A 23,740-nucleotide genomic window follows, 5' to 3' on the forward strand; every position below is an offset into this window, starting at 1 on the left:
TCCTTCAAGACTGGTGAGGAAATTGCTATTACAAGCTCCTGTTCTCCCAATGCATCTCATTGGCAGAGTTCCCTGTTGTGACATTTTGTTGTTCTTGTTGTTCCCAGTCTGCCAAAATGATTATTTCCCCAAAACTTTGCAATTCTCTAATATTCTGCTTATTTCAATATGGATCTGGGCCACAGTTGCTCATTTACCCTATGAGTTATAGATTTCTCCTGCTGGCCACAGACCACCTGCCCTTAAAGGCTTGTGACCAGATGTGGGGGGAAGGAGGCATCCTTGGGGCTGGCAGTGGGTCGTCCTTGAGCCTGGATGACATAGGACAGGGTCAGAGGTGTCAGAGGAATTCGAATATGAAATGCTTTTTTCAGCTTTCAGGAGGAGCCATTCTACGGGCTCAAAGAATCTGGGGCCCAGAAGGAAAGTTCTGGGTTGGAAATGACGTGTTTTGGCAAATATACCTGTTTCAGTAAATCCTGAGCCTGGGTTTGGCTTTGAAAGTCATAGGACTGCGTGAGCTGAGTCAGCAGGAAAGGGGAACTGGAGGTAATGTGGTGGGAAGTCCTGAGGGAGGAGGAGCAGAATGAGGAGAGGCTGCGTCAGGAGTGGCGCAGGGGCTACAGGAAGGAGCCCTGAAACCACAAAGCCAGTGACAGTGAGACAGTCAGGGCTTTGAAGAGGCCTTGGAAGGTGGTGTCCAGGTGGTGCTGTTCTGATCCCAAGGCTGGGTGAACAGCAAGACTGGCTTAGGTGCAGGGTGTTCTAAGGTATGTAGTGGCCGTGTGTTCCATTATACTCAGATCACCCCGGCTCGGAGAGTCCTGAGAGACAGGGACCCAGGTTCAACCCTGGGTAACACTAGTTCTCCGTGGAGACTTTGGGCAGGCGAGTCAGTTCACATCTTTCCAGCACAGCCTCCCTTACCTCGCTGGGTTCCCAGAGGGCAGTCTTCCCCATGCCCCCCCAGGTGGACCCATTACAAGGTAGCTGCCACTTCCATTAGGGATGCTTCAGGGAATAACCTCTGTGCTCTTTTCTTCCTTGTGGTCTTCTATTGGCTATAATTACATTTGTCACTTAGTACACCAAGACATCTTTATTTTCTATGCTGAATGGACCCAGGGGTTACGTATATTAATGATAATTTGCACAACCCACTTCCAGCAGAAATGGACTCTCGTGAAGGGAGGAATTTATTCATTGCAGAGCCTTTGTGTGCATTTACTTTTACAGACATAGGATTAAGAAAAAGTTCTTCAAGATGCAGTAGCATGTTGAACATGAGAGGTGATAGAACGTAGCAACAAAAATAGAGTCCCATTCCTGCAATGATCTAAATTAGAGTCCCCAGGACACAGATCATCAATGCTTAAAGATCCACCAGCATCTTACCTTAAAGTGTAAAGGATTTTCCCATCATTCCAAATTCTGAGGAGCTGGTTGGGGGTGGTGATCCAGTGAGCCTCTGCCGTTTTGGAATTGCGGAAGATCGTATCTGGAATCCATATCAACCCCACCATGTTGCTGTTCAGAGTAAGTATTTTCATCGTGCTGTTGAACCGAAGGCGACTGTCCGTCCAGGTCTGAGCAAAAAAGATGTCAATTTGGTATTCCTGAAACAGAGCAAAAGGAGGGGTGAGACTTTTCTATGAGTGGATTTTCTGCATGCTTTGTTTTCTTTCTGAGAAGTTTGGCTTTCCTCATGCTTATTTATAGCCTCTTCCCTTTCTGTTAGCACTTAATACAGTACCTGCATCAACATGATGCACAATCAGCAAAGGCAACCAATACTGTCAGTCAACAGTGTGGTAATATTTGTGGAAATGCTCTGTAAACCCTAAGTTGTAATAAACACATAGGGTGTGGAGATGGGGTCAAGAGGTAGTAGAATATAATTCATAACATAGACCTGGACCCTCCTATATTCATAAGTCTGGATGCTGACAGAGAGCAGGACCTAGTGCGGCCTCCATTCTCCAATCCACAAAATGGGTAGAATAGTAATTCCTACCTCCTAAAGGGATTATACAGCAGGGAATAAATGATTAAATAAAAAGCTCTACTGCATGAGGTAAAACAGCTGATCCAGAAAGTAGTAGCTCAGATAACAATAACTATCATTTTCACTCAAAAGCCCTCTCAAATGACCCAACCAAATCAAAAAGAAAAGTAAAAAATAAATGGAGTTCCCACTATGGCACAGTGGGTTAAGGGCCTGGCATTGCCACAGCTGTGTTGTAGTTTGTAGCTGCGGCTCGGATTTGATCCCTGGCCCAGGAACTTTTATATGCCATGGTGGGGCCAAAAGAAAAAGGTAACGACAAAAAACTAAGGAGTGGATAGCCACCCAAGCCAAATACTGATTCCAGCAGAGGGCTAACAGGGCTCAAATTACTGCTGTAATCAGAAGCCATCCCAGTGTTCATAGCGCATAGGACACAGGATGGAGTTGCCATTACCATGAGACCCAGAGAAATGTCTTGAGTCTGGATCACCTCAAAGGCTCCTCCTGTGATCACAGTTTAAAGGATTGGCTTTAGGTCCATAGTAAGGATGATCCAGAGATTTTCTTATTGTTTGCTTCTTTATATACTAGGTTTTATAAATGATTACTTTTACAGAGTTCAGTAATTCTCAACAAGAGCCCCATATTTATCCTTTTGAGTTTCTAGTTAAAGAACTTCTCTGGGACAGGAAGTTCACTGACCAGATCCAGACTTTTATTAAAGAATCCCCCTCATTCATCACCTTTCTGTTGCACTACATTGGGCCCTGCAAACCACGGAAGGCCCAGAACTGTGCCAAAAGGAAAATCACCTGTCTTCAGGGAGCTTATAGTCCAGTCAGGGAAGATAGACCTTAAACAAACAACTAAGGTGAAAAAACATGACTTGTCTGATGTGTTGACGGCTACTATGTTTGGTAAGTGAACATAAGAAAGAGATTATCTCAGAAGATAACTGGCTGGTTTGAAAGCAGTTATGAAAGTGTAAACTGGGAATGTTGCCTGCCACTGCAGTAAACAAAGAATGTTGCCTGAATTTCTAGTTCTACAAGGACTAATCCACCAGCCACTGCAGCATCCTCCTCCCATCCTCTTCACCCTCCCCATCCTCTTCACCTCCCCCCCACACAGTGGTGCCCCAACAGGGGAATTGGGATGGAGAGTAACAGGAAGAATTATGTTTTGGAAACTGGCCCTAAACAGTATATCGAAAAAATAATTTTAATGAACCCAGATTCTAGCATCTTTCCATAAACAGGAAAGCACTAAAATCACTGACATGAGAAGTCTGGTTTTTTTTTGCGATTAGAAGTCATCTTTTGATACTTACTGCATTTTTTTTTTAAACTACATACCCTGGCTCCTCCCTTACCTCTTCAAAACAGTTCTACCAAGCTATCTGAGTGGCTGCCTCTCAGACTTAAGTTCTCAGTAAGATCTTGAAATAATATTTAACTTGCAACTTTTATGTTCTGTGTTTCTTTTCAGCTGAAAAAAAAGTAAAGCAAACACAAGATTCTTTTTTTTTTAATTAATACTTTAATAAGTCCATGTAGAAAGTCACTCAGTGCCTTGATTAAATCCTTCTTACATAGGATATTTAGACCAAAGCAATGTCTAGATCATGCAGAAGAGATGAAATGGTTATTCCACCTCAACTTACAACGGTCCAATGTTATTTTATCCCATGCGTATATATAACTTCTTATATCACTGAAAGACCATAGCAGCAAATAAATGGGAAGAAACCCAGATTCTTGTAGGGACGGAAGAAACAAATGCTTCTCATCCCCAACAATAAATCACAGCATCAAGAAATGCTTTGAGTGATAAAAAGCCTGTGCAACCTCGGCTTTGCAGATAGTCAGATCCATTGCTAAAAGTCTCTAAATGGGTTAAGTGGTCACCATGCAAAATCTACTTTTTTTTTTTGGCCACACCCTAGGCATGTGAAATTTTCCAGGCCAGGGATCAAACCTGAGCCACTGCAGTGACGATGCTGGATCCTTAACCCACTGAGCCACAGGGGAACCCCCCATGCAAAATCTTTAATTGTGCCAATATGGTTTCAGGACAAGAGACTGAGATATGATTTCCACTGAAGTCTGATAGGTCCGAGGTACCCGTACTTAATTTAAGAGAAAGAATAAGAATGAGAGTGACATCAACGGGTTGGGTAGAGTAGTGGTGTGAAAATCAAAGGCACATTGTGGATATCAGAGTGGTATTGAGACAAGATCTATGAATGCATTTATTGAATGTGTTTATGCACACATGAACCTGGCCTGGTAGTTAAGAGGCTGGCTAGGTTTTAAGAGTCTTCTATTGCCAAAGGAAACTCGAGTCAGGGAAAACGGTCTGCGACTTGTTGAGACTTAGATGTACTTTTGCATTCCTATTTGTAATGGGTAGATTGTGGTCTGGGAAAGCTGATTAGACTCCAAAGGATGCTTATTCTCCAATGCCAACTTCTCCACTGCCAGAACAGTTAATGGAAAGGAAGACGGTGGAAAGAACCCCAGTGTGCATGGACAGACTCCCCCTTGGCTGTGTTTACAAATGGTGTGAAGTTGTTTGCCTTCCTTGGCCTTTGATTCCTCCTCTATAAAGTGGGAGATTTGGGTCCGGTTAAATGGAAGAATACTTCCAACTCTAACCTTTTATTTATTTTTTGCTTTATTTATTTACTTATTTTTTTGTATAATGATTTTTATTTTTTTCCATTATAGCTGGTTTACAGTGTTCTGTCTGTTTTCTACTGTACAGCAAGGTGACCCAATTACACATACATGTATACATTCTTTTTTCTCCCATTATCATGCTCCATCATAAGTGACTAGACATAGTTCCCAGTGCTACACAGCAGGATCTCATTGCTAATCCATTCCAAAGGCAACAGTCTGCATCTATTAATCCCAAGCTCCCAATCCATCCCACTCCCTCCCCCTCCCCCTTGGCAACCACAGGTCTATTCTCCAAGTCCAAGATTTTCTTTTCTGTGGAAAGGTTCATTTGTGCCATGTATTAGGTTCCAGATAGAAGTGATATCATATGGTATTTGTCTTTCTCTTTCTTACTTACTTCACTCAGTATGAGAGTCTCTAGTTCCATCCATGTTGCTTCAAATGGCATTGTATTCCTACATCCCTGCCTGGAGTTAGCCTTTTCACTGTCAAAAGTAATTTTTCTGGAGTGGAAACTATTTTCATGTAAGGGGAGAGATCATTCCACGATGGGGGCTACAGGGTTCAGGGGGAGTCTCTCTTTATTCTGTCACAAATTCCAACTCAGGAGGGTGGAGTGTGGATGGCACGGGTGGTGCTTGGTGTGGATGTTTTATTGTGTCTACATCTGACTAAATGTTGGAGAAACACTTCCCACCCACAAAGAAATATTTTTATGTCTCTCATAAACTTTCTTTGTAACTGCATTAATCATCCTTCCTTCCCGCAGAGGAAAAAAAATATCATTCTTACAATATCTCTCTAAAACATTTTATATAATTCATAAAGAGCTGTGAAATTCATGTGGCTGAAATACTAATAATCATAAAAGGTGAAAAATGTGTTAAATCTTCCTGTTGAAACCTTCAGGCTTGTGGAACACCTAGGCTTACGGTTTATTTTAATAACTGGAGAGCTTAATGAGTCCTAGATAGGCCATGAGTTCCAGCAGCATGTGAAGCACTTTAACAAAAAGAAGAAAAATTATAATTCTTAGTGTTATCTCTCTATAACTCCTTGAAGCAGGAGATAAATGGGTCCCAGGCTGAGCAACTGGAATCTGTTCCCTGAGGACAGATAACTTCAAGATAAAGATGATGGCAGGAGCAAGGAGGAGCTTCATGCTGTTTGGATAAAAGACCACCTATTTCTTATTCTTGAGGTCAAGGAATCCTGCCAGACTACACATTCACAGAAAGGTTCCTCAGGGGTCAGAGAAGGGAGGGGCGCCAGATCATAGTACACCCTGTCAACTTCCCATAAAACTGTGCTAGAAGCCATCCTGCTGAAAAGATGCTTGTGCACAGGGGAGGGCCCTGGATCAGGCCAACTGTGGGCTCAAGGACAGAAGAAGCAAGACGATTGGCCAGAGGAAGCCCGGAAGGACTGCCCCCATACAAGGGATTTAAACTACCTCCAAAGCGCATATTGCTCTCTTCCTCTCTTGCTCTTTCTCTCCGTCTGTCCCTGTCTCTGTCTCTCTCCCTGCCCCTACCCCTCACCAGAGCCTGCCCGTGCTTTCTCCATGCCTATCTTCTCTCTTAATAAACACTTATTTGCTTCTCTACCCTCAGTCTCTTTGCCGAATCCTTTCTTTAAAAGGACAAGTTCTGGGGACCTATGTTAATTGTTCAGCGTTCTCACTCAACAGCCAACTAAGAACATTCTAAAGCACTAGAAAGTTATTTTCTAAGGTATTTCTCATTTCCTTTCCCTAAGAAGAGGGCCAAATGGAAAAAATGACAGCTTAATAAAGCACAGGGACTTGGAGATGGGAGGTGACCTACATCACAGCTCACAGCAACGCCAGATCCCTGACCCACTGAGTGAGGCCAGGGATTGAACCTGAGTCCTCATGAATACTAGTTGGGTCTGTTACTGCTGAACCACAAGGGGAACTCCTTATTTCTATATCATTTTTAATTGCATTGTGAAATATATTGTTTGCCCTCTAGGCATTAGGGTTATTTATTCTTAAGAAATCATTTAGTCATCTTCAAATAGTCCTAATTTTTTTTTTTTCTCTTTAGGGGCACACCCATGGCATGTGGAAGTTCCCAGGCTCCCAGGCTTGGGGTCGAATTGGAGCTACAGCTGCTGGCCTGCACCACAGCCACAGCATCGCTGGATCCAAGCCATGTCTTTGACCTACACCACAGCTCATGGCAACGCCTGATCCTTAACTCACTGAGAAAGGCCAGTGACTGAACCCTCAACCTCATGGATCCTAGTTGGGTTTGCTACCCATTAAGCCATGAATGGAACTCCAAACAGTCCTAATTTAAAGAACTACTCAAGGATAAGGATCTGGCATTACCACAGTTGAGGCATAGGTCAAAGCTGCAGCTTGGATTTGATCCCTGGCCCAGGAACTTCCATTTGCCACAGCTATACCAAAAAAACTAACTAAATAAAAGAACTACTTGAAAGGTTATTACATGTATGTGCATACATATGTACATACATACACATATACATGGATATGTCTGTATACACAACTGTATATTAAATATATGTAACTATTAAACATAGTAAAGAATATATCCATATATTCATTTGTGAAAAAGCATGCCTGGCCATAGATCAAATGAAAATACGAAGTATTTTACAAACTGCCGTGTTAGCTCTCATTCATATCACTGCACGTTGGCAGAGATTCATAAAAACTCTTGCATATACAGAGACTGTTGAGAGAGGGAGTGCTGCAAATTGCCTCGACATTTGGTAAGGGACCAACGAGAATTTCTGACTCGAATGAGAAGCCTTTTCAACTCCTGGGACCTCATCAGTGATTTAGAACATCCACATCCTATTCTGGAACTCAGCACTTTCCCCCCTCTTTTCCAGCAGAGTACATCTGTCACCCTAAGGAACCTTCAGTATTAGAGGTGACTTTAAAGAAGTAAATCTATCCTTTGGGATATTGCTTTACAAAATGTACTATGAAGTTAACAGTGGAAGGTGAAAAAAAGTAATGTGGCTTTCCTGTGCATTGAAGAAAACTATTGTAATTCTGTACTGGGTTACCTTTAAAATGAAATATTTAAGGACTTCCCTCGTGGCTTAGTGGGTTAAGGATCTGGCATTGTCACTGCTGTGGCATGGGTTTGAACACTGGCCTGGGAACTTCCACATGCCATAGGTAGGGCAAAAAAAATTAAATATTTTAAAAGCCAAGGGGGAGGGGAGAGAGTAGGATGGATTGGGAGCTTGGGGTTAATAGATGCAGACTATTGCCTTTGGAATGGATTAGCAATGAGATCCTTCTGTGTAGCACTGAGAACTATGTCTAGTCACTTATGATGGAGCATGATAATGGGAGAGAAAAGAATGTATACATGTATGTGTAACTGGATCTCCATGCTGTACAGCAGGAAAAAAATGTATTGGGGAAATAACAATAAAAAAATTAAAATAAAAAAAAAAGACAGGTGTCCAGGAGATCCATGCTTTGAGCTTTCTCTCAGGATAAGAAACTCCTTTCCCTTTAGGCATGGCTCAGAAGTACTTGCCACCATCAAAAGGGAATCATGAGAATTTCAAGGAAGGAATTTCACGTTCATTTCAAAGAATGTGAGAATGTAAAATGATTTAGTTATACTCTGCAGAGAAAGCTGTACTAGGTGCTTATGTAAAGCAAGAGCTTTATTTTGTATTACTTGTTTTTTTACCTTTGAAAAACTGGCTTAGCCTCTTTCTCCTATCAGCAACCTTAAAAATCAGGATTCCAGATTTCATGGTGTTTTGGTTTTTTAACATGGTGGGTGTTAGATGTATTGCAAGATGTGCTAACAGTACATATTTACATTGCATGAGCAAAAGGTGTGGTGACACCTCAGATTTATTGAGATACGACTGACATATAACACTGGGTAAGTTTAAGGTGTAAAACCTGTTGGTTTGTTAGACTAATATATTGTAAGTGATCCCCACCATAGCATCAGTAACACTCCTATTCCACCACATAGTTAGCATTTCATTTTGTGGTGAGAATATTTCATTCCTTTTCTCCCATTGTCTAGTCTCTAAGTCAGAAAAAAAGATGCCCTCTGTTATTTAATGAGCAGATTTCTCAGTATTTTTTTTTCTTTTTTCTTTTATGGCCCTACCCAAGGCATATAGAAGTTCCTGGGCCAGGGAGTGAATTCAAACCACAGCTTTGGCCAATTGCCACAGCTACAGCAACGCCAGATCCTTTAACCCCCTGTACCTGGCTGGAGATTGAACCCATGCCTCTGTAGTGACCAGAGCTGCTGCAGTTGGATTCCTAATCCACTGATCCACAGAAGGAATTCCTAGGGTTTTTGTTTTTTGTTTTTTGGCTCAGAAATGTTTGATCTTTCCGTGAGAAAATGATTTAAATTTATACAACATGCTTTGTTGTAGGACTGATCTCAGCATGAAGTTGGTCACTGTTGGTGACCATGCCTGGTCCAAGTTCATTGCCAAATCACACTTTATCTTCAGATAGGAGTATTCCTTTTTAATATTTAGCCAGAAAATAGTAGGTCCTTAGCACTGCCAGACCTCTAAATATCCTTGTGCTGGTGCAGCCATTCCAGGAACACAAAGCATCTGTAAGGGAAACCGAGAGGAGTCTGGACTAACAAAGCAACCAAGATGCATGGCATCCAAGGCAGAAAGGACAACGGGGGACTCTCACTTTGGGGTCTGGTAGGCCAGTGTGGCCTGAGCTAGTCACCAGGAGAGGGGGCACTGTGGACACCCCCTCCCAGGTCAGAAGAGGTCCTCATAGTGACCAGAGGGCACACAGAGGCTGAAAGGCCTTCAGACAGAAGCTGCTTGGGGACACCATGGGAAGAGGTGGGGATGCCAGGTTACACTGCAGGGCAGAGTATAGACCCAGAAAGAGTGTGGGCTGGCACACACCGGGAGGAAAAGGGGATACAAAACAAGGAGAGACCTGGAAACAGTCCACCAGTGCAGAGAAGGGCTCTGAAATGTGCCAGCCTTCAGAACCTCTGTCCTGGAAAGATTAAAGTAGATACACCAAAAGAGCACAGACGTGATCAACTCAGAGATGAGGGTTTGCAGAAGAGAGAATGTCTTTCTGGATAAATGGTACTTTGTGACACCAGGAGAAGAAATTTCTGAGGCCTTGTTAATCTCAACTACAGTTAAAAATAGAAGATGCCCCACAAATATTTAAGTAGGGCTTTTAATCTGGAAAGTGGGATGAAAAACAATTAGCATGTTGAAACTCACCACTTTCTCATGACCTAGTGGTGAGGAAGAGCATGGCTTCATAAAACATCACTGCTAGCTTGACCGCTATGGCCTGGATGGAAGTCTGATGTCACATGGGAAACTCCGCCCCCCAAAATGAATGAAAATTCCTCATCATTTGGGGGAGCTTTGCTTATGTGAGAAATATACATAAATTAAAAACATCAAGTAAAATACTGTATTACAATCTCAGGCATTTTATTTTTGTTTTTCTTTTTCAGTCACACTCACAGCATATGGTAGCTCCTGGGCCAGGGATAAATCTGAGCCAATGCTGCAACCTACGCCATAGCTGTGACAATGCCAGATCCTTAAGCCATTGTGCTGCAGTGGGAACTCCAATCTCAGGCATTTTAAAGCATCTGAGAGCAGTTCAATTTACTGTCCACTTGCTATGTGCCTGGCATTATTCTTAATTGATAAATATTATTTCTTTAATGTGCCCCCAAACCATATAAGGTATATTTCATGACTTTCTCAATTTTCTATCCAAAGATGGTATCGATAAAGAGACAGACTTTTTATTTTCAACTAGAAGACAGCTTAATTATTTTCACATGTTTTTGGCTAAAAATGGCAATGGATTAGAAAGCAGAATAAGTGAAGATAATTTATCATTATGAGGAAAATATTCAAAGTTGTCAAGTGTAGTAGACAAACATTTTCAAAAAGAACTCATCATAGGTAATGTTTAAAAAGGTGGGATGCAAAAAAAAAAAAAAAACCAATAAAAAATGGAGTTCCCCCATGGCTCAGCAGGTTATTAAGGATCGAGTGTTGCTACTGCAGTGGTTCAGATCACTGCTGTGGAATAGGTTTGAAATCTGGCCCAGGAACTTCCACATGCCCTGGGCAGGACCCAAAACAAAGAAAAAGAAACAATGAAAATGTGGAATGTGGAGTTCCTTCTGGGGCGAAGCAGAAGCAAATCCGACTAGGAACCATGAGGTTGCGGGTTCGATCCCTGGCCTCGCTCGGTGGGTTAAGGATCTGTCTTTGCCATGAGCTGTGGTGTAGGTCACAGACATGGCTTGGATCCTGCGTTGCTGTGGCTCTAGAGTAGGCCGGCAGCTATAGCTCTGATTAGACCCCTAGCCTGGTAACCTCCATATGCTGTGGGTGTGGCCTTAAAAAGACAAAAGACAAAAAAAGAAAAAATGTGGAATGCTACAACTACAAAAATCAGAGTTTAGATGTTTTCGACAAAATCATGTGAAGTAGTCTGGACTAAGAAAGTGGCGTGTATACTGAGAAACTTCAGAAATCAAATGACATATATAGTCATACAGGCTACATATAGACTTCATTGGAAGTCACCAGGTAGATCTAAGACCATTTTAATTACTTGAAAAGTGTTAACATTTATGCAATGAATGTACTTTTAAAAAATGGGCAGGATTACAAAATCACTTAAAGCACAAAATGTCAGAGTTCCTCTTGTGACACAGCGGAAACAAATCCAACTAGTATCCATGAGGATGTGGGATGGATCACTGGCCTTGTTCAGGTGGGTCAGTGATCCAGCACTGCCGTGAGCTGTGGTGTAGGCTGCAGACCTGGCTCAGGTCTAGCGTTGCTGTGGCTATGGCTTAGGCCAGCAGCTACAGCTTCAATTCAACCCTTAGCCTGGGAACGTCCATTTGCCAGGGGGGGCAGCCCTAAAAAAAACAATAAATAAATAAATAAAGCACAGAGTCATAGGATAAAAGGATTTCTGTGCATAAAATATTGCTTGTATCTGTCATCATAATGAGGAAGAGAAAGAATGTTTTTGATGAGAAAGATTGAGAAAATGGACTTTATTAAAATTAAGAATGTTTTTATCGAAAAGAAAATTATGAAGGTGAAAAGCAAACTACAGAGCAGGCGAAGTTATATGCAACACCTGTGACTGATCAGAGACATCATGTCAGAGGAAGCAAGTTAACAAGGGATTTCAACATTGCGCCAAGTGCTTACTTCAGTGTCTAAATGAATCACAGATTAAATATGCAATACCTTTACCAAAAAGAGAAGCTGGAACACTTCTGATCAGGTTAAAATATATCCACTGAATACAGAACTATGGACCTGGGAAACTCACAGCAGTTTTTGAAATATCTTATTTTTCATGTATAGCAAGTGACTACTGCTTATAGGGTCTAAAATACATTGGTGTGTTCGGAGACAGTTCAGAAAAGCCTAGTGTACAGAGATATTCCTATTAATGTTCTAGTCATGGATGATGGACAAACTGGAACCTGGATACTAAACATTCTCATAAAAACACGTATGTATTTGTGTAACTATCAGCGTTATCAGGACATAGCAAAGTTCCAGCATCCAGCCCCTCACTTCCTCCTTCTAGTGTTTTGTAATCACTCTCTTCCCATTCCTAATTCTCCATCAGTTCTCCACCCTCATAACTTGCATTTTGTTGAGCATGTCACATAAATGCAGAAGTTCCCTGGCCAGGAGTTAAACCTGAGTCACAGCAGTGACCAAACACTAGATCCTTAATGCTCTGTGCCACCAGGGAAGTCCAGTATATAGGCTTTTGGATCTGGCTTTCTTCACTTAAACATAATGCCTTTGACCAATTTGTTAAGAGTATCAAAAGTTCATTCCTTCCTATAAATATTATTCCATTGTAGAAATGTACCAGCATCTGTTTATCCATTCTCCAACTGGCAGGACATTAGGGTGATATCTTGTTTGCAATAATTACAAATAAAACTATTTTATTAATGTACAGGTTTTTATGTGGTAATAAAATTTCACCACTCTAGCATGAATGCACAGAACTAGACTGCTGGGTGATAGTATATGAACAAATTTAAAATTATAAGGAACTTCCAAACTGTTTCCCAGAATGACATTTCAATTTTGCAGCAATTTACAAAAGTTCCAATTGTTCCACATTCTCCACAGTCCTTATTGTTGTCAGCATTTACAGTTTTTAAGCATTCTATACTTAAAAATAGTTTAAATAGGTTTGTAGCAGTATCTCATCATGGTTTTAATTTAATTTCCTTGATACCTAACGATGGTGACCATCTTTTTTTGTTTATTTGTTGTTATTGTTGTTGTTGTTGTAGCATATGGAAATTCCAGGCTAGGGGTCAAATTGGAGCTGCAGCTGCTGGCCACAGCCACAGCCACAGCAATACAGGATCCAAGCTGCATCTGCAACCTACACCACAGCTCACGGCAACACCAGATCCTTAACCCACTGAGTGAGGCCAAGGATCAACCCCTCATCCTCATGGTTACTAGTTGGATTCATTACCACTGAGTCAAATAGAAACTCCTGGTGACCATCCTTTAATGCATCTATTTGCCATCTTTATATCCTCTCTGGTGAAGAGTCTGTTCACATCTTTTACCCATTTTTAAATTTTTGTTTTTTCCTTACTCTTCAGTTTGATGAACCCTCTATTTACAGTGAGTATGTCTTTAGTCAGTTAGGGGGTTGGCAAATACTCTCTCCCAGCCCGTAGCTTGATTTTTTCATTTGTTCTTTTATGTATCATACTTTTGCTTCCATGTTTGAGAACTCATCCCCAAACCCAAGACCTTGCAGGGTTTCTCCTGCATTTTTTTTTTAAAGTTCTATAGTTTTTGTTTCACATGAATATCTATGAATCTCTTTGAGTTTTATGGTTAAGGTATTTCTGTCAAGATTCATTTTTTGCATATGAATGTGTAGATGTTTCAACATCACTATCCTTTCTCCATCAAATTGCCAATTATCTGACAATAATCATTTGGCCACATTTGTGTGGACTCTCTGTTCTGTTGCTCTGAACCCTTCCCACCAACACACTGCATTGATTACTCTTGTAGCAAGCCTCAAAATTGGGTATTGTGATTACTAAAAGTTTATCTTTCTTTTTCAGAATTGTTTTGGACATCTATTTCCTCTGCCTTTCCAAATAAATTGTAGAATCATTTGTCCACATCTACAAAAATACCTCTGGGATTTAGATTTGTTTGCATTACATGTATATCGATCTGTGGAGAATTTAATATGCTTATTATTTGCAGCTTCCATTCTTTGTACACACCGTGACTTTCCATTTGTTTATGTCTTCTTTGATTTCTTTTATCAGGGTTTTTCGTTTTCTACACACTGACTTGATACGTGTTTTATTACTTTTATATCTGAGAATTTCAAACTTTAAAGTTATTTTAAATGGTATTTTTAAACATTTTTGTTTCCCAATATACATTTATACCATATAGAAATACTCTTGATTCCTGTGTGTTAGTCTTGCATCCTGTGATTTTCTAACATTGCTTCTCAGTTCTAGGAGATTTTCTGTAGACCCTTGTGATTTTGATGTAAACAATCATGCATTCTGCAAATGGAGAGTTTCACTCCTTCCACTCCAATCTGTATACTTTTAATTTTTTTCTTACCTTTTGCACTGACTAAAACTTACTAGGATGTTTAGTAAGGAGTGTTGAAAGCTTGTTCCTAAGCTTAAGGAGAAAGCATTCAATCCTTCACAATTATGATCTCATATATAGATTTTTCCTTGATGTGATTTTTTTAGTTAAGGGAAGTTTCTTTCTCTTGCAGTTTGCTGTTTTTACCAGGAATAGATGCTGTGTTTTCTCAAATATTTTTCTGCATAAATTGCTATGATCATGTAGCTTTTCTTCTTTAGACTGGTAACATGCTTACTACATCAATAAGTTTCAGGGTATTAAAACCAGCCTTACATTCATAATGTAAATCCCACTTGTTGTTTTATATTATTATTTTAATATATTGCTGGGATCAATTTGCTAAATTTTTGCATCTATATCCATGAAAGATAATATGTGCTTTTCTTTTTTTGTCGAGTTTTGGTATTGGATTAATGCTGGCTTCATAAAGTGAGATACTTCAATTTTCTGGAAGAGATTGTACAGAATGAGTATAATTTCTTCTTTAATTGTTTGGTAGACTTTACCAGTGAAACTATTTGGGCTTGGAGATTTCTTTTTTCTTTTTTATTGTTTTGCATTTAAAAACAAAAAAACAACCAAAAAACCCCCTCTGTAATCAATTACTTTACTGGCTATAAGACCATTCTGGTTATCTCTTTCATCTTCGGTAACTTTTGATAGTTTGTGTTTTTAGAAGAATTGATCTATTGCATATAAGTGATTGAAGTTATACCCACAGTATTGTTTCTAATATTCTAATATTAACTTATTTTCCAGAGCACCATTATTGTTTCCACTTAATTTCAATTCCTAATACTGGTAATTTGTGCCTTCTCTCATATTTACTTTGTTAGTCTTGCTAAATGTTTAGGAATTTTATTAGTATTTTCAAAGAATTAGCTTTGAATTTATTGATTTATTTTATGCTTTCAATTTTATTGATTACTCTTATCTTTGTTATTTCCTCCATTTGGCTTTATTTGGGTTTGTTTTGTTCTTTGTTTTCCTGTTCTTAAATTGAAAGCTTAGGTAATGATTTGAGACATTTCCTCTTTTCTGATATGAATAATATAAAGCTACATATTTCCCTCCAAGCACTGTTCTAGGTGAAACTCAAAAACTTTGATATGTTGTATTTTTATTTTTACTTGGCTTAAAATATTTTTGCCGACCATAATTCATTCATGGATTTTTTACTTTACAAAGGGTTGGCACCTCTAACCCCTGCCATTGTTCAAGGGTCAATTGTACACAATTGCCCTCACTGTTGTTTTTTCATGTTGATTTGAATTACAGTCTAGGGTCACTTGCTGACAGCCTGACAAATGTCCTTTAGTATTTCTTTCAAGGTCCCATCACCACACCCAGGCCCGTGCTGCACATGCTCTATTCAAGGTAGGTACCTACTACAACTGAGGGGTGTAGGGGAGCAAAACTTGCCACTCCAAAATGTCTCTTTGGCATGTGGATTGTTTTGAGTTGAAAACAATCAAGGCTGCAAAAGACTCAGGAAGAAACTCTGACCTTCCCCCAACTGCCTAAAGAATGTAGACCGAGAACATGTTTCAGGAAGGGAGTTACCACCATAGATGACTAGACTACAAACTAGGTGTGCAGACCAGAAGGAACCCAGCAAAGTCTGTCCATTAAAGCTCCTCCTGGTGTTCCCCTTGTGGTATAGCAGAAACAAATCCGACTAGTATCCATGAGGAGGCAAGTTCGATCCCTGGCCTTGCTCAGAGGGTGCTGTGACCTGTGATGTAGGCCAGCAGCTGTAGCTCCGATTCGACCCCTAGCCTGGGAACCTCCATATGCCTCAGGTGTGGCCCTAAAAAGCAAACAAACAAACAAAAAATCCTCTCTGTGTCTCACCATCTCCGCAGGGCCCATGAAACATTTGTTTACCAGACATTTGCTTTTCTTTTTTTCCCCCTTGGCTGCACCCTTGGTATGTAGAAATTCCCAATCCTGGGATTGAACCTATGCTACAGCAGTGACAATGCCAGATCCTTATCCACTAAGCAACCAGGGAACTCCCAAACATTTGCTTTTCCATCTCCATGTGAATTGCCTTCCTCTCCTTTAGGGCCCCAAACCACCCCCCGCCCCCAACATCCTCTTTTGGCTTTAACTGAAGATGGCATTTAAGGCAAGTGTTTCAGTCATTTTGGCAAGTTACTCAGTTGTTCTGGGTCTCTCCCGTGAATATATTCTTAGACCAGAAGGAAGAACCTGGAAGGGGAAAAGACAGTTTCTTCTTCCCCAAGAGAGGACAGAGTTTTCTTCTTCATCCAGTCCATATTCACAGGAAGAGAATCTACTCCAGGTGTGGCAGGCCAAGAAACTGGGGGCCCTACAACCCCTGCCATAGCTCACCCTTAGAGTGAAAGGTCCTACATCAGGAAGGGCAGGCCTAGAAGACCAGGGACTACTATTCCCCCCTGCGTGAGCTCATTCTGGGGGAAGAAGAGGGCTGCTGTTCCAGCCCCAGTGCCTGGGAAGTGATGTAGGGGTTCTGCCTGGGGTGGAGGGAGATCGTGAGATTGAAGAGGTTCACAGCCCTACCTGAAGGACGGGCATTATTTGAAATGCCAGTATCCCGTCTATCCAGGAGGGAACTACAGCCCTAGATGATGTAAGGAGCTCTTGCAGGAAATTGCCTTCAGCAGGAAGTCCCTTCGTCTTGTCACTTTAGCACAGCTGTATTGTCACTAACCTTAAACAAGGCACCCCCCATGCTCTGCTCAACTTTAGCCCAAGTACACCTTTCTAATCTTTTGATAACACCATACTTTGCCTACCCTGTTGGCTCTTTCCATAGATCAAAGAAGTAGAAATAAAGAACAATTAATAGATGGCCAGATCTCTTCCCTAGCATCCTCTTCAGTAATCTAGTGGACAAACTGTGTGAACAAGACATCATCTAAAGAAAGATCAAGAGGCGTGACAAGCCTACACACAGTGGGAGATAGCAACCACTGACCACTCTGACCTCTTATCTCAATGGTTAACTGAGATCACTTCCCTTTTTCCTATTAAAATATTCACGGCTAAGCAGAATCTTCAGAAGTGGTTTTTGGGGGACACCAACTCCACCATCTCCCCAGATTGCCGGCACTCTGATTAACAACAATTTTCTAGGGGGAGTTTCCATCGTGGCTCAGCAGAAAGGAATCCTACTAGTACCCATGAGGCCGCAGGTTTGATCCCTGACCTCATTCAGTGGGTTAAGGATCCGGCATTGCTGTGAGCTGTGGTGTGAGTCACAGGCATGGCTCGGATCCCATGTTGCTGTGGCTGTGGTGTAGACCAGCAGCTATAGCTCTGCTTCGACCCCTAGCCTGGAAACTTCCACATGCCACATGTGCAGTCCTAAAAAAGACAAAACAACAACAAAAACAATTTTCCAGGGACCTATTATATAGCATGGGGTAATCTACTCAGTGCTATGTAATAACCTACAGGGGAAAAGAATCTGGAAAGGAACGGATATATGTATACGTATAGTAGATTTAATTTGCTGTAAACCTTTTTTTTTTTTTTGGTCTTTTTAGGACTGCACCAGTGGCATATGGAGATTCCCAGGCTAGGGGTTGAATCGAAGCTGTAGCTGCTGGCCTACACCACAGCTACAGCAATGCGGGATCTGAGCCATGTCTGCAACCCATACCACAGCTCATGGCAATGCTGGATCCTCAACCCACTGATCAAGACCAGGGATCAAAACTGTGCCCTCCTGAATACTAGTCAAATTCGTTTCTGCTGAGCCATGACAGAAACTCCATAAAACTAACATAATTCTCTAAGTCAACTAAACTCCAATAAAATTTATTAAAAAAAAAAAAAGCAGACACAAACAAATAAACAAAAAGCAATTTTCCTTTCTATCAGCACCTGCCTCTCTTTCAGGTATTGATTTTTGAGTGGTGAGCTGACGGACCTGAGTTCAATAAAAATGGGATTCTGGGGGGAAAGGGGGCCCTATCTTGCTGGCCACACCTATCAGAATACAGTGCCTGAATCAGAGCTTCCATAAAGTGAAGCTAGAAGTGGGGGTGGGTGGGGAGGATGTGTGGCTCAAATGCCACAGACTCCTGCTGTAACCAAGCAGGACTATAACGGGTCTTCTTGAGAAAGGCCCCTTGCCCCATGTCCTCTGCCTGCCTCTTGTTTGTAGAAAAGCTGTAGTCTCCCAGGCCTCCAGAGTTACAAAAGCCAGGCTCAAGAATGAATGATTCACAAAAATGTGAACAAAAGTAGCAGCTGGGGAGGAAGACTGGTAAGAATTGAAACAGTAAATCAGCCATATATGTCACAGAATCTTTAGTTTCTCCCTGAAGGACATAGCTAACAATGTCTAATGCACAGTCCTGAGCTGTTTTACAGATGCTAAACTCCCCACTAAATGGAAGATGTTAACTACTTGATGACCATGAGCATGTAACCCCCAGGCCTCCTGGAGACCAAGGATTAGTAATGTGAACCCCTATAATACTGCCCAATTACCTCACTATCAACCAGTCAGAATTGTGCATGAGCTGAATACATATCCTGGAATGCCCTTCCCTCATCTTGCCTTTAAAAATGCTTCCCTGAAACCCATTGGGGAATTTGGAGTTTTGGAACATTAACTGCCCCAGCCTCTTCGGTGACTGCAATAAATGCTGCATTTTCCTTTACCGCAATACTGTATCAGTAGATTGGTTTTCTTGTGTGCAGGAGAGCAGACCCAGGTTTGGCTCAATAACACTGCTATTTTTACTGAGATTTAGTAGAATGGTTCCCCATTTATTGCACATGCTCGAGATAAGCTGGAGAGATTTTATATGATTGTGTATGTGTGTGTGTGTGTGCGTGTGTGCATGTGAACATGCACACGCAAGTGTACAAGCACTTAAAATTTTCTCTAGCTGAATAATTGCTTTGCCAGGAGAAGCTCTGCTGAGCTCCTCATTCCACAAGACTTGTCTGCATTCCTAATTATCTGCAAATAATGACAGTTGCATTTACTCCTTTTCAACACTTACATCTTCCCCACTTAAGGGCTAAATTCAGGATGGATCTATTTCTATTCTGCTTTTATGCCTTGTCTGGAGACATTGGAGTTGCAACCTAAAGTTTGCATGTTGTGCCAGACCTTCTCTTGGAGGGCATTAGACTTTAATTTTTGTCTCTAAGCCCTGCAGGGCTGGGCTAGAATTTCTGCTCAGAGTCTCAGTATGTCAACAGCCTCTTCCAAAATGCAGAGGTTCCTTAAAGTAACATGGCTGTAACTGTCTAGCTACTCACTGTGAACTTTATCACTTGAATCTTTGTTCCAAAAGATTTCCCAGACATGATCCTAGATTTCTCATTCTTTCAAGCAGAATTTTTACATTTTGTTCAGCTTTTGTGGTAATTTTTAGTGGATTAGTTGTTTTGATATCCCTTATTTACTATTATCAGAAGCAGAAGTCCAGCCCAAGCTTTTGAGGTGGTTACAGAAAATAGAGTTGACTAGCAATCCCACTCCTGGGCATATATCCAGACAAAACTATAATTCAAAAAGATACATGTACCCCTATGTTCACTGCAGCACTATTCATAATACCCAAGACATATGGAAACAACCTAAATGTCCAGCAACAGATAAATGGTTTGAGAAGATGTGGTACATATATACAGTGGAATATTACTCAGCCACTAAAAAGAATGAAATAATGCCATTTGCAGCAATGTGGATGGACCTAGAGATTCTCATACTAAGTGAAGTAAGCCATAAAAAGAAAGACAAAAACCATATGATACTACTTATATATGGAGTCTAAAATATGATACAAAGGAACTTACAAAACAGAAACATACTCACAGACATAGAGAGTAGACTTGTGGTTGCCAAAGGGGGAAGGTGGAGGAGGGAAGGGTTGGGAGTTTGGGATTAGCAGCTGCAAACTATTAAATATAGGATGTATAAACAACAAGGTCCTACTCTATAGCACAGGGAACTATATTCAATATCCTGTGATAGACCATGATGGAAAAGAATATAAAAAAAGAGTGTGTGTGTGTGTATATATATATATATGAATGAAACTGAATCACTTTGTTGTATAGCAGAAATTAACATGACATTGTAAATCAACTCTACATCAATTTGAAAAAAAGAAAATATGAAACAAATGATAATGAAGACACAACCTCTCAAAATCTATGGGATGCTGAGAAAACAGTGCTCAGAGGGAAATTTATAGCAATACAGGCCTTTCTCAAAAAAGAAGAAAGATCCCAAACTGAGAACTTAACCCTCCACCTAAATGAATTAGAAAAAGAAGAACAAAAAAGGCCTAAAGTCAGCAGAAGGAAGGAAATTATAAAGATCAAAGAAGAAATCAATAAAATAGAGACTCAAAAAACAATAGCGAAAATTAATAAAACCAAGAGCTGGTTCTTTGAAAAGGTGAACCAAATTGACAAACCCCTGGCCAGACTCACTAAAAAGAGGAGAGAAAGAACCCAAATAACCAAAATTATAAATGAAAAAGGAGAAATCACAACGGATAGAGCAGAAATACAAAAAAACATAAGAGAATACTATAAACAACTATACGGCAACAAGTTTGACAATCTGGAAGAAATGGACAATTTTCTAGAATCTTACAGCCTGCAAAAACTGAATCAAGTAGAAACAGACCAGCTGAACAGACCAATCACTAGAAATGAAATTGAAGAGGTCATAAAATCACTCCCTGCAAATAAAAGTCCAGGACTAGATGGCTTCACAGGTGAATTCTATCAAACATATAAAGAGGAATTGGTGCCCATCCTCCTTAAACTCTTTCAAAAGGCTGAAGAAGAAGGAATACTCCCAAAGACATTCTATGATGCCATCATCACCCTAATTCCAAAACCAGACAGAGATACCACCAAAAAAGAAAACTATCACCCAATATCATTGATGAATATAGATGCAAAAATTCTCAACAAAATCTTAGCCAACCAAATCCAACAACATATCAAAAAAGTTATACACCATGACCAGGTTGGGTTCATCCCAGGTTCACAAGGATGGTTCAACATACGCAAATCAATCAGCATCATACACCACATTAACAAAAAAAAAAAGTCAAAAATCATATGATCATCTCAATAGACGCAGAAAAAGCATTTGACAAAGTCCCACATCCATTCATGATCAAGACCCTCGCCAAAGTGGGTATAGAGGGAACATTCCTGAATAGAATCAAAGCCATTTATGATAAACTCACAGCAAATATAATACTCAATGGGGAAAAACTGAAAGCCTTCTCACTCCAATCTGGAACAAGACAGGGATGCCCACTCTCACCACTGCTCTTCAACATAGTTTTGGAAGTCCTAGCCACAGCAATTAGACAAACAAAAGAAATAAAAGGCATCCATATAGGAAGAGAAGAGATCAAACTGTCACTGTATGCAGATGACATGATACTATACATAGAAAACCCGAAGGACTCAACCCCAAAACTCCTTGAACTGATTCATAAATTCAGCAAAGTAGCAGGATATAAGATTAACATTCAGAAGTCAGTTGCATTTCTGTATACCAGCAATGAACTATTAGAAAAGGAATACAAAAATACGATACCTTTTAAAATTGCACCTCACAAAATCAAATACCTCAGAATAAACCTGACCAAGGAGGTAAAGGACCTATATGCCAAGAACTATAAAACTTTAATCAAAGAAGTCAAAGAAGATGTAAAGAAATGGAAAGATATTCCATGTTCCTGGATTGGGAAAAACAATATTGTAAAAAGGGCCATACTACTCAAAGCAATCTACAGATTCAATGCAATCCCTATCAAATTACCCAGGACATTTTTCACAGAACTAGAACAAACAATCCAAACATTTACATGGAACCACAAAAGACCCAGAATCGCCAAAGCAATCCTGAGAAACAAAAACCAAGCAGGAGGCATAACTCTCCCAGACGTCAAGAAATACTACAAAGCCACAGTCATCAAAACAGTGTGGTGCTGGTATCAAAACAGACAGACAGACCAATGGAACAGAATAGAGAACCCGGAAATAAACCCTGACACCTCTGGTCAATTAATCTTTGACAAGGGAGGCAAGAACATCAAATGGGAACAAGAAAGTCTATTCAGCAAGCATTGCTGGGAAACCTGGACAGCTGCATGCAAAGCAATGAAACGAGAACACACCCTCACACCATGCACAAAAATAAACTCAAAATGGCTGAAAGCCTTAAATAGACGACAGGACACCATCAAACTCCTAGAAGAAAACAGAGGCAAAACACTCTCTGACATCAACATCATGAATATTTTCTCAGGTCAGTCTCCCAAAGCAATCGAAATTAGAGCAAAAATAAACCCATGGGACCTCATCAAACTGAAAAGCTTTTGCACAGCAAAGGAAACCCAAAAGAAAACAAAAAGACAACTTACAGAATGGGAGAAAACAGTTTCAAATGATGCAACCGACAAGGGCTTGATCTCTAGAATATATAAACAACTTATACAACCCAACAGCAAAAAAAAAACAATCAATCAATGAAAAAATGGGCAAAAGACCTGAATAGACATTTCTCCAAAGAAGATATACAGATGGCCAACAAACACATGAAAAAATGCTCAACATCGCTGGTTATAAGAGAAATGCAAATCAAAACTACCATGAGATATCACCTCACACCAGTCAGAATGGCCATCATTCATAAATCCACAAATAACAAGTGCTGGAGGGGCTGTGGAGAAAAGGGAACCCTCCTGCACTGTTGGTGGGAATGTAAACTGGTACAGCCACTATGGAGAACAGTTTGGAGATACCTTAGAAATCTATACATAGAACTTCCATATGACCCTGCAATCCCACTCTTGGGCATCTATCCGGACAAAACTCTACTTAAAAGAGACACATGCACCCGCATGTTCATAGCAGCACTATTCACAATAGCCAGGACATGGAAACAACCCAAATGTCCATCGACAGATGAGTGGATTCGGAAGAGGTGGTATATATACACAATGGAATACTACTCGGCCATAAAAAAGAATGACATAATGCCATTTGCAGCAACATGGATGGAGCTAGAGAATCTCATCCTGAGTGAAATGAGTCAGAAAGACAAAGACAAATACCATATGATATCACTTATAACTGGAATCTAATATCCAGCACAAATGAACATCTCCTCAGAAAAGAAAATCATGGACTTGGAGAAGAGACTTGTGGCTGCCTGATGGGAGGGGGAGGGAGTGGGAGGGATCGGGAGCTTGGGCTTATCAGACACAACTTAGAATAGATTTACAAGGAGATCCTGCTGAATAGCATTGAGAACTTTGTCTAGATACTCATGTTG

The 23,740-nt window shown here is 40.6% G+C and overlaps 1 protein-coding gene and 1 non-coding gene across 2 annotated transcripts in view; both read right to left on the reverse strand.

Annotated features, from left to right (window-relative positions):
* GABRG3 (gamma-aminobutyric acid type A receptor subunit gamma3) overlaps positions 1-23,740 on the reverse strand; it is a 599,057-nt gene that overhangs the window by 185,082 nt on the left and 390,235 nt on the right. Inside the window, exon 4 of the mRNA XM_047766855.1 lies at positions 1,396-1,616. Within this exon, the coding sequence (XP_047622811.1) occupies positions 1,396-1,616 (221 nt within the window). The remainder of the gene's footprint in view (positions 1-1,395; positions 1,617-23,740) is intronic.
* Positions 3,620-3,753, reverse strand: LOC125121758 (small nucleolar RNA SNORA20). The gene has a single exon (XR_007133622.1). It is a non-coding gene; the product is annotated as a small nucleolar RNA SNORA20 (small nucleolar RNA).

Source organism: Phacochoerus africanus, chromosome 2 (genome assembly GCF_016906955.1).
Source record: "Phacochoerus africanus isolate WHEZ1 chromosome 2, ROS_Pafr_v1, whole genome shotgun sequence".
Lineage (NCBI taxonomy): Eukaryota > Metazoa > Chordata > Mammalia > Artiodactyla > Suidae > Phacochoerus > Phacochoerus africanus.